A 12,500-nucleotide genomic window follows, 5' to 3' on the forward strand; every position below is an offset into this window, starting at 1 on the left:
TTCATATTTCCATCATGTTTATCAATGGTGGACTCCGTTAGCCCTAAGGTGGCATTCTTGATTTCACGAACCATGTTTGGATCATAACCCCTATCTACAAACAATTTTTCCATGGCATCAGCTTCCTTCATCAATGTATCATTCTCTTCACAAATCCTGGTCAGTCTAATGTATTGACTCTTAATAATACCAGGAATTGTATGTCTAAGATGCATACTATTGAAACTTAATAAAAGTATTTTTCCAACAGGATTTCCTATAAAGGGTCGAAACTATCTTATTGTGTTCATTAAACATTAGACTTGCATCTAAAAAATCAATCCTTTCTTCAGAGTATTCTGCAGTGAACCTCAAAAATTCAGTGGTCAACTCAAGATGATGGAGACCTTGAAATTCTAAACAAGTCCCTTCCCATAAAATAAGAATATCGTCTACAAATCTCCTGTATAACTTGATCTTTCCAAACAATCTGTTATTAAATAAGTGATGCTTTTCCCAATAAAACACTACTAAATTCGCATAGGTGTTAGCACATGGGGTGCCCATGGCGACACCCCAAAGCTGTAAGTAGCGTTTCTTGCTAAACATAAAAATATTGTTCTGTAATACCAATTCTAAGAGTTGACAGACAAGAATTTGTCTGTCAACACTGAAGTTGGTCTCACTAACCATCACTTCTCTAATGGCTTGTATACCATAATCATTCGGTATACAGGTGGAAAGATTTTTCACATCAAGTGTCACTAACAGGAAACTTTTCTCATTATTCAAATCAAGTTGTATTTGTTGAATATCATTTAGCAACTGATATGTGTCCTTCAGTACAGTTGGAATAGTATCCACTATAGGTCTTAATAATTTTTCTAAAAAAATGGATATGGTAGAGGTAGCCCATCCTCTACTGGATACTATCGGACGCATTGGAATGGGGAATATATTTTTGTGGATTTTAGGTAAACCATTCACACATGGTACTAACGGATGTTCAATATAGAAAAAATCATATGTTTCTCTGCTTATCTGCCTACACATTAGTAGGTCGTAGAGAGTGTCATGAATATTCTTGATTATTGCATCTTTATCACCAACATTTAATTCTTTATAAGTATTACCATCTTGTAATAGAGCTTCCATGTTACTCACATAATCATTGGTGTCAAGTAAAACAATTCCCCCTCTCTTGTCGGCTGATTTGATAATTATCTGGTTATTCATACGTAAAGTTCTGAGAGAAACAACCTCAGTACTACTCAAATTATAAAACCTATTTTTCTTGTTGAACATAGAATAATACGAATAAATATCTCTCTCACAGAGCCTAATAAAACATTCAACAGTGGAAGGCATTAGTGGTGTGAAACAACTTTTGCTTTTGATTGTATTAGGCAACACAGTATTATCTTTCAATTCATTACTATTTTTGAAAAACAATTTTAGCGTGACAAGACGTCCAAACAACCTCAAGTCAATAAAAGTCTCATTTAGTCTACTAGGTTGCGACGGAATAAAGCTTAGTCCCTTATTTAACAACATAATATCAGAATCAGAACCAAACCCTTGCAGAACGGTTCTGGCAAATCCAGTTCTAGCTTGGGAAAAAAAATCAATACTGTAACATTTTGTGAAAATGTGAATAGAGGACCAAATAATAAAAGGGGGGGGGGGGGCACAAGAAGCTACAGCTCGTGAAGAATGAGCTTTGACACTACCTTCCAGGGATTTACCATGAAAGGAGTTGCAGAAGGGGATGGCAACAGATACCCATCTGAAAACAGTTTGGATACTGGAAGACCTTGCTTTTTACCCTCAAAGGAAATGAACGGCTGATTTTCTGTTGTCTGTTTTGTCCAAATAGGATCTTGGTTGTCTGTGGGCATCTAGCAAGTGGAAACCCTATTCACTTTTATTTTCAGGATCAGGAAAAAAAAATGAAGGAAGGCAAAAAGACTGGTTGAGAGACATTTCAGTGACTGCCTTAGGCATTAATGGCTAGGTTAGCTCTAAGGGAAACACTGTCTTTGTAGTAAACCAGAAAAAGTGGGGCAGACATCAGGACTTCCAACTCGCAGATTCTAAGTAGAGTTTAGAGCAACAAGAATGGTTTTCCATGCACAATATTTTAAAGTAACTGGTTCAAAAAGTGATTAAGTTAAATTCTCAAGTATGTAATTCAGGTCCCAGGTAGGAGGAAAAGATTTTCTGGGTAGGCCTGATGTGTTGGACACCTTTTAGGAACTGTTTGACTTCTGAATGAAGGTGGACTGACTGGAAGACAAGCTGAAATGGCTGAACAAAAATCTTTCCTAATGTAAGTTTATGCCAAACCCAAACTGAGCAGTTCACACAAATATTGTAGGAATTATATCTCTGCCTTACAAGAACCCCATCCTTTCTTTGGCACCAAAATATTTTTTTTCCATTTTTGAAATGTATGATTTTTCTAGTTGCAGGTTATCTAGACTCCTAAAGCACAGTCCAAAGATTAAAGGTGTCTAAAGGGAATCAAGCATTTATCATACTGTGCATGTGAGAGTCATCAGATTTGGAGAAAGCACTTCTGCTGTGTCAGCAAGTCCTTCCTTAGCTGGCTGGAAAATAAGGGAGCATTAATGTTGTCTAGATGAAAATGAGTCAAAGAGAATTACAGACTATTTGTAGGAAGACCTCCTTTTTTTAACATTCATTGATGGGGATCTGCCTTTGATTTGCTCAGGTAATAAGCCAAGCTTTTCTGTTCTGATGAAGTACAGACTGGCTGGAGAAGAAAAGGTTCTGCTGGACAGCAATGTTGCGAGAAATCACTGCTATAGCTAAGATTTTGTGCTCTTTTGTTTGTTGATGTAACATGTCAGCTGTCCTGTCTGTGAGAACCTGAACGGTTCCTGGGTACCACAGGTGATGGGAGGACTGAAGAGTCAGAATCAGTGTTTTCATTTCTTTTATGTTTATATGCTCTTTACTGTCCTCCTTTAATTACAGTCTTTGTCCTTTGAATCCTTTTAAACATAGGTTCATAGGTTCATAGCTTCATATGTACTAGTCTATCAGCCCTAGGGCCTATACAAGTCTAGCCATAACAATTCCCTGGCTATTTCTTCCCACACTATTTACTTCCCTGGACCCCTGTCTAGCAGGGCGACTGACGTGATCCCCGGGGTGAATTTCCTTTCTCCCATCCAACTGTCAAGGTTCCTTTTGAAGAGGGATAAAGAGGCACTCTGCTTAACATGTATGGGCAGTCTATTCCAGAGTCTGGGGAGTCTCTGGGTCAGGAACCTATCCCTCCAGCATGTTTTGTTTATTGTAATGACAAGGTTTAGATCCCTGGAGCGTGTGGCTCTGAGGGATTGGGATTTCTTTAAGCGTAGCATGTCCAACAGCTCTGGGTTTGACATGGCCTTGTATGTTAAGCAGAGATCGCCTCGAAGTAGACGATATCCGACAGAGTATAGCTGGAGTTTTTTAAGGCGGTCAGCATAGGGCATCTGCTTTAGGCCTGTGATTCTTTTAGTGAGGTGTTTCTGCGGCCTTTCCAGTTGTTGCAGATGTCTTGAGAGGTACATACCAAACGGGGCTTTGCTTTCTATAATGGGTCTAATGAGGGAGGAGTACAGTGGGACAATGACCTCCTTTTTTCTGGATGAAATGCCCTTAGTGATGAGGTGTGCCACATAGAAAGATTTCCTGACTGTTGTGGCAATGTGGTTATCGAAGGTGAGACCACTGTCCACCTGTGGCCCTAAGTCTCTTATCACACTTTCGTGTGTTTAGTGTACTGCCACCTATATGGTAATTCACAGGCACATGTTTTTTCCCAAAGGGGATAACTATACATTTCTTGGCATTGAGCTTGAGCCCTGGCTCTGGCATTAAGCATCTGTTTCTGTAAGGCCCTTTTGTAGAGTATCCACATCACTTGGGGATTCGATAATAGCTCCCAGTTTGCAGTTTGTTAGCCAGAGTCCCTTAGTGTTGGCCTGTACTTCAGAGAAGTAGATGCCAAACAAGAGTGGTCCCAGGACTGAACCCTGAGGTACTCCACTTGTCTCGAGCTGGATTTGGAGTCGGCTACTTTTACAGTGTGGGTTCTATCAGTAAGCCAGTTAGTCCCATTGGGTGATGTAGGGATTAATGCCCAGCTTAGTAAGTTTATCTATGATTTCACAGTGGGGGATGGTGTCAAAGCCCTTGGCAAGGTCTAGATAGGCTGTGTGAACCACCTTACCCTTGTCCATGGCTCTGGAGACTGATTCAAAGTCAATCAGGTTTAGGAGACAAGATCGGCCCTTCACAAACCCAAACTGGGTGGGGTCCAGTGTTTGGAGGTTGCCAATGTCTTTGTTTATAAGTTCCATGATAATATGGTCCATGGCCTTGCAGATAAGGCTCGTCAGACTGATGGGACGGTAGTTTCTGGGATCCAAGGTGGATCCCCCCTTGTGGAATGGGATAACTGTAGCTCTGGGCCACTCGATGGGCACGAAACCTGAGGTGAGGCTATGATTAAACATGACACTTAGGTGAGGTGCCAGTTCATATTGTAGTTCATGCAATACACAGCCCGGGATGTCATCTGGTCCCATGGATGCTGTATTCATAGATTTGGAGAGTGCGTTTTTTACCTGTGTGGCCGTTATTACCGGAATTTGGCAATCTTCCGGTATGGAGATGGGCCATTTAGGGGGTGAGAGGGGGGTGAAGTTGGCACTAAATCGATCTGCCAGGATATTGGCAATATCCTTGGGATCAGTATAGTTAATGCCATTCTGTTTTAGCTCAGAGCAGATCTGAGCATTGCCATTTAGATTCTTGACATAGTTATAAAATGCCTTGTGGTTGTCTTTGGAATCTTTGGCAATTTTATTTTCGTAACTAGCTTTGGAGGATTTTATGAGGGATCTCAGTTTCTTACTGAGGCTGATAAGGGAGTTTTTTGCATCCTGGGATTTTCCTCTTTTCTGCAACAGTTTCTTCCTTTTGTTGTAAAGTTTGTTTATGGCAGGGGACCACCAGATTGGCTTCCTTTTTTTGGATGAGAGCATCTTGGTTCTATTTGGGATGGCACGATTCATGCATGAGTGGATGTGCTCGTACAGTGTCTTAGTGTAGGATTCAGCAGTTGAACTTTCAGTTCCCGTCTGCATGGGTGTCATGATGTTTGTCAGTTCTGACTTGAGTAACATGAAGTTGGCTTTGGAGAAGATTTTTATGGAGGTTTCCTTACTTGGGGGTGGGGGTGGGGGTGGGATGTGGATGTTAAGGGTGATTAGCTTATGGTCAGATATGACTAATGAGGGGGTGGCCATAGGTGTGCAGCATCGATTTCCCATGTTGGTAATGACCAGGTGTCTAGGATATTGGAACCCCTGGTGGGACTATGGATTAGTTGATCGAGGGCGTTGGGATTTATGAATTCCAAGAACCGTTGGGCAAAGGTGTTGGTACATGAGTAGTTTTCCCAGTTAATGGCAGGGTAGTTAAAATCACCAAGTATTAGGGTGTTTGGTTCTATCTTAATATTTTCCAGTATGTTTAGAAAGGTGTAGTGAGAATCTTGGGGCATGACGGGGGATCTGTAGCAAGCTACAATTTGGATTGCAGTCTTACCTAGTGTTAGTTGCATCTGGAGAATTTCAGACGCATTGTGTTGGGCAACTAGCCTGGTGGTGTGAATATCCTTGGTGAATATTGACACTCCTCCACCTTTAGTGTTTCGGTCCTGGTTTGGTGGCCGAAAAGTGCGGTAAGAGTTGTAGCCTGGTACTGCAGGGGTGCTCTCTGGAGCCTTGAACCAGGTCTCAGTTACTGCACAGATATCGATGTTCTCCATTTTTAGGAGTGCCTCAAGAGAGAGTGCATTTTGAGGTTTAGACTTCTAGCACTGAGTAGCATTACCTTCAGATTTTGCATGCATGTACCTGTTACGGTGGTGGTTTTGTCCTTTGAACTTTGCCTAACAAAGGCACTATAGGGGTGGCAAGAGCCTTAGCCAGTAACCTGAATCCCAGGGGCAACAGGTGCAGACCATCTCTGGCAAAGCATCGTGGTCTGTCGATCATGTCGTCCCAGGCAGACAGATACTGGATCCCCTTTGAATGACACCAGAAGCTTAGCCAATTGTGGAAGTCAATCATTTTGTCCTTATATTGTGGTATCATTCTGGGCGAAGGCAGGATGCTACTCAGGGCTAGGGTCATACCTGCCTGGGCCACATGATCCGAGAGCTCTTTCATGTCTCTTTTCATGTAGTCCAGGGAGGTATGTCTCAAGTCATTCACTCCAACATGGACAATGAGAGAGTCATATTTGTACTTGTTGTGGAGTGACTTGAGTGCACGCGTTATGTGGCAGATCCTGGCACCCGACAGGCAGCTGACTGTAATTTTCTCCTTGTTCAACCTGGTGAATGGGACATCAGTGTGCCGGACTATAGTCTCACCTATGACTGAAGTGTTAGGGACGTTGTCTTGCCTTAGGGGCTGTTGCTGGATGGCACAGTGGTGTTGTGAGCTATGTGACACTTTGGTTGTGACTGGTGTTTGTTTGTGTTTCAGCTTCAGAGGTTCTTGTTGCTTGGGCAGGTTACAGTTAAGGGCCTCTGCATATGTGGATTTAGTGTTGCTATATGTGGGTGTTGGTGGTGAGTTTAGAAGGGCTATGTGCTGTTTGAGGTGTAGTGTGGGTGTTAACCTTCTCCTCTTGAATGTCTAGCACAATCTTGGGTGAAGAGAGCTTTGCTTCCATTTTTGGCTATGTAAGTGCATCTCTCACAGGTTGTAGTGTTGGGTGGTAGGAGGAGAGGGTTGTCTGTGTACATGAGGCAACTGCTGCAATGCCCCAGTATGCCCAGATTCACCAGGTGGACAGGAGAAATCACCGTAAACTGACCCTTGGGCATGCCCGGTTTGGTGCTTTTTTTTTTGTAAAGTACAGGAGCTGTTTTCCCTTACCTTAGCAAGGTACTTTGCAATTATAGGCTGTTTAGTGCCTACAATTAATTTCTCCTTATTAACAAGGAGAGTTGAGTGCTTGTATCAGTTTAAGGCTTCCTAGTGCTTTCCAGCAGGTATTAGAGCAAGTGCTAGTCACAGGGATGCTTAAAGGTAAGATGAAAAAAAATGCACACTGCAGTGTGCACTAGAGAAGTTAGATGTGAAAGTAGGTAACTTAAGTTTTACCTGTTTAAAAAGTTAAGGTTTAGTGGAGAGTTGCCATTTTTAAAACAGCAAGATGGATTGAAATGGTGGTCACTTTTGTATTCTGGTACTATGGAATACAGTAGGATGGCCAATAAATTTAAATAGTTGAAGGGGAGGGATTTCAAACTCACACAAGCCAGTGAAAGCAGAGGAAATAAGATATATGGTCAGATTAATAGAAGAAGCAGGCAACTAGAAAGACAGTGGTATTTAACAAGACAACTGTAACTGGATGGGAAAAAAAATTCTGAAATATTTCTGCCTGACTCAGAATAGACAGAGCTGTGGTCCCTTTTGAAGTTTTAATATGCAGTTAAAGCAGAATGCAAGTAAAACACAAGGTAAAGAAAACAAACCACAGTATTCAAAATATACAAAGGCAATAAAGTAATACAAAATACAACAAATAAAAGCAAACTAACCTTTTCTTCACGGCAAAGTGTAGCAGAGTCTGGATGAGCCTTTCTGGTAAAGCCCCCAACGCTCTTTCTGAAGCATCTGTGGAGACTCTTTGAAGAAGAGAAGGAATTAGAGCTGTAACTCCTGGACTTAAGTTTATACGAGTGATCCACCAGTGTAGCTTGTTTTTCACAAATGGAAGTGAGGAACAAAGAAAGAGGATGACCGTGTTCGACTCATGCAGACTTTAGATACCACTGAGTTTTCCTCACATGCAGGCTGGCAAAAGGATGCCATGTACTCTAGGGATCTCAGAATCTGTCTTGTAGAGGCCACTGATAGGGTTATCAGTACAGAGTTGTCTCCAAAGGAAGAAAAAAACATCATCAGAGAAGATTCAAGATGGCAACCTAGAAACACCGGTGAAGGTGTAGGGTGAATATTAGATTTGTTACAATAGAAAAGTGAACCCGAGGCTCTGAAAGAGACTGATTGCGAATTGCAAGTCCTTAAAAAATTTGTGGGCAGTAGCTTGACTCATACAATCAAAGTAAAGGCAGATGTAGATATACTGGAGCCTGCAGAATGCTGCAACAAGGGCTAAGCACTTTGTGAACACTCTTGTAGCAGTATACACTTTGTGAACACTCTTGTAGCAGTATAAAGTCCAAAAGGCAAACCAAAAACAAAGAATCTTAAGAATTTCATGTGAAGACGACAAAGAATCTTAAGAATTTCATGTGAACAGGGTATTTGGAATTTGTAGAAAAGTATCTTTCTGGTCCTGGGTAGCCATAAGAATGTTTGGGAAAATTAGAGGAAAGAAATTTGGGAGACTTAACAGCTTGAATTTTGGAATGCTGAGAAAGGTGCTGGGAACAGAGACCCAGGACAGATCTCAAAGTACCTTCATTTCTTGGGACCAGGAAAAACCTGGAGTAGATAAAGTTTCCTCTGAGTTGGGGATAGAGGCTCTATTACACTCTGGTGAAGAAGTTCTGATAAGACTGGGTGCACTAGATACCGTTACTTCTGGGGGAAACATGGAGTTTGAGTGCTGACATGGAACAGAATTCCTGTTGCATACTTTTTTAATAATTCTCAAAACCCAGGCAACTTTTGTGATTTTTTTTTTCCATAGGGACAGACTGACAAAGTTTGTTTGGAAGAATGGATTGGGAAAGGCCAAGGTAGAGGGGAAGAGGAAGGTGGAATACAGTCAGAAGCTGGAAGGTTTGTCCTGGAAGGAGCCTTCTGCACCCTCTGAAATCTGATTCAGTCTTGTCCGCCATTTCGTTTCTGGTTTTATTATTTGCTGTTGAGTGGACTTATGAAGAAAGAACCTGGCTTGGAGGGGTAATTTCTTTAGAATTTTGGTTCAGGGAAAGAAAAAGTTGTTTAAACTCCTGCATAATTTACTGCTTTCTTCCATTTTTTTAAAGCCTGTGAGGATGGGGAGAAATCCTAACATAGGTTGGTTGGTACTAGGCTATCGGCCCTAGGGCCTATACAAGCCTAGCCATAACAATTCCCTGGCTATTTCTTCCCAAACTATTTACTTCCCTGGACCCCCTAACCTAAGAAAAAGAGAAGTTAAAAGTTTTGCTTTTACTTTTTTATGTAGAGTTTGGAGTCTTAGCCAGGAGTACTTTCTCTACACAGAACCAGAGGTAGCAGCCCCGGAAAAAACATCCACCACATCAAATGTACAGTTAATAGAATGGCATGCAACGTGAGAGGTGGAAGAAATCATATTTTGCAATGTAGTTTTAGTGTCACTCTCAAGTACATTTTGCATAATTTTATTCATATTGTCAAAAATATATAAAAGGTACCCTAACAATCATACCTGATAATTTGCTGCACAAAAGGTTAAAGTAGCTGATGGATATACATCTCCCATACCTATCCAATGCTCTATTACTGTGACTCGGGAGTTAGAGAAGCTGAAAAGAAAGTGCCCCTACAGCTTTATGAACTGGAGAGCAAGACAGCGTGGGGGGTTCCATATGAAAGAGGATGCAACACCTTTTTAGGGGATTGAGAGCTGCCTGCCCTCCCAACTGCAATGCTGCATCATTTTCTGTATAGTTTTGTGGCAGGATAAATTCTATCTGGCAGTAGTGCTGCAACAGTGATTTAATGATAAACATCTCCCACTCTCCCGGCGAAGTGAGGGCCACTAAATTACAAAGCAAGCAAACAAGGGGGCCATAAAATGCCTAACCATACACACTTTAAGTAGACACACTTAAGGGTTCCTGCAGCTTTTACAAGCATTTAATACTGCTCACCTCCCAAATCAAGCAGGGCTGTGCATGATAAATCTGGTGTAAATTTGTGTAGACCCATCTAACTGTCAACAGCATTAAAGACAAAGAGGAATTTTGATTAACCTGTAGTGATAATTTATTCCAAAGGACAGGAATACATCGAGTTAGGAAACTCTCTCTAGCAAGTCGTGTTTACCAGCTGGTATAGATTAAGGTTCCTATTACTGGTATTTGCAGAGACACATTTTGTGAGCAAAGAGGTCAAACAGGACTGGGTCTTTCCTGGCTCAAAAAGAAAGTCATGGGGTACCTCAAAACAGGTAGTAGGATAGGGTGAGTTGTGCTAATCTATAAGGATTTAAGGTCTTAATTTTCTCAGTTAAAAACTAGTTGGAACTTTTCAGCTGAGCAATATGCTTGGAATTGTGCATACCAAAGGGGTACTTTATTCCATGATGTGTCTGATAAGAGAAGAGTAAGGTGGTTAAGATGACTTATTTGCACCTTGATGACACTCCCCCGGAAATTAACTGTGTAAGATAGAAGTATTTCCTAACTATGGTGGAAACATGATGACTGAATGAGAATGTTTTTCACATAAGCGCCCAGGATCTACAATTAATGCATCTTTCTGCAGAGTGGCACTACTAATATATGAGGTAGAAGCACATTTTTGCCAAACACTACTATGCTGCAGTTTCTCACATTTACCTTGAGACTGCATTTAGTATATCAGGTATGAGCATATTCGAGCCCATTTTGGAGCAATTTAATATCAACAGATGAGCAGATAACTGTGCCCAGCTTGCAATCATTAGCAAATTTCAACAACACTTCCAGGATATTAGCTTGCATTTCTGCAAAATAAATGCTAAAAAGAACCACCAGGGGCCAAGTGAGGGGTAAAATAATGTTATTTTCTGTCACAGTGAAGTGCCTTTACATGTAAATCCTGAAGCCTCTGTTCTGGATCTTCATCAGAAACAGCCCAAGTCAAACTCAAATATGAAAATAAACAGCTTCACAAAAGAAAATTCAAGCTACCAAGTATGAACACAACAGTAATTGCAAAGTAAGCAAAAACATGCTTCAAGTACTGTGATAAACCAAAAATTAATTCTCTTAATGCATTATATCTTACTAATACCACTTGATGAAAGATTGGCCATCACTAAAATGTTTTCTAGAACTAATTTCATCAACTACTAGTGAATGCATGTGTGTGTGTGGAGCTGGGGGATTCAGAACATGAAATTAAAAGAAGACTTCTAATGAGGCATCAACATTAAAAGTGTTTAAAGTGGCCATATGGACAGTGTATACGAAGAATAAGTAACAAATCTAGTTTATTTTCATTACAATGAAATGGAAAGACTGGTTTATATCATTGCTAGTAATGAACAACAGTATTTTCAAGCAACACCAAGTAAAATTAGGAATAGTTACCTTATTTACAGATGCAGCAGTTATGTTCTGCAAGTTTTCCTGAGTTTTATTAATGATTAGACTTTTGGTTGTCCTGTCCCTCTGTCTTTGTCGGCATTCTAAACAGTTCCTCACGGCAACACAACAAACTATAAAAAAAAAAAAAAGATGAATAAAAGATTCTCTTTAGGCCATTAATGTTATCTTACTAGTCCCAAATGGTAAAACTTAGCTACTCCTGAAGGCTGCCCTGAATCCAACATTGAACCATGCATAAAACATGCCAATAAAAGGTACAATATTAATGGGTAGCCTGACAATATTTGAAGATGCCTTTCAGCGCATGTCATTTCATTAAAGCACACTGAACAAACTCATATTCCATGAAATGTAGTAGCCTTGCTGTTGTCAGTAATTAGTCAAGGGTACAGGGGGTCCTGCCCTACACACCAAGTCTAAGGAGTTTTGATCTGTACATAAACGCATTCACTATGGTCAGTGTGCGTCAGTGAAATAACACTCGGTAAATTACATCTTCAAATACTGACCCACAATCAAATCATATCAATGACATACCCAGCTCTCAAGTATGCATCGAAGTAGGTGTTAACGTTTAGTGTTTCAATACTTAATTTTCTACTGTAAATGTAAACATGGCACAAATGTTGTGCCTCACCCAAACGAGCAACTTCAGTTTGTTCAAACTTAAGCAGTGGTATCCTTCCAAATGTAAATGTCAGTGACTTGTACAAGTAAAGTATTAATGTTAATGCCGTTAGATGCTGCATACTAAACTTACTTCAATAATATTACCTAATAAATAAAATCAAAACACTAGGTGGCAGAGGTAAATAATGCAGAATGCAAAAAAATGGAAAATATGTATGACAAAAAATGAAAGGCAATTCTACTGGGAAAAAAAATCAATCGCTGCTGCTGCCAACAACTCAGTCGATTGGGCACTAGTGCTTCCTGATAATATAATCTGGTACTATAACATTAGCGCAGCATTTTACATCTAAATGAAAATATCGAGCAGGACTTCTTATCTATAATATTCTTTTAAATATTCAACGTCAAATCAGCAAACAAAGACTGCACTGTAAAACAACAGATTAAAATAAAATAGCTCAACTACATGATCCTTAAGATTATGACAGTTAACATACTGTGTACCATTTTACTAATACAGTTCACCAATATT

The 12,500-nt window shown here is 40.4% G+C and overlaps 1 protein-coding gene across 1 annotated transcript in view; it reads right to left on the reverse strand.

Moving 5' to 3' along the window:
* Window positions 1-12,500, reverse strand: part of NBEA (neurobeachin) — a 4,581,458-nt gene that overhangs the window by 2,724,500 nt on the left and 1,844,458 nt on the right. The window contains exon 30 of the mRNA XM_044072852.1: window positions 11,318-11,445. Coding sequence (XP_043928787.1) covers window positions 11,318-11,445 — 128 coding nt within the window. The remainder of the gene's footprint in view (window positions 1-11,317; window positions 11,446-12,500) is intronic.

Source organism: Protopterus annectens, chromosome 5.part1 (assembly GCF_019279795.1).
Source record: "Protopterus annectens isolate FY-2018-M chromosome 5.part1, PAN1.0, whole genome shotgun sequence".
Classification (NCBI taxonomy): domain Eukaryota; kingdom Metazoa; phylum Chordata; order Ceratodontiformes; family Protopteridae; genus Protopterus; species Protopterus annectens.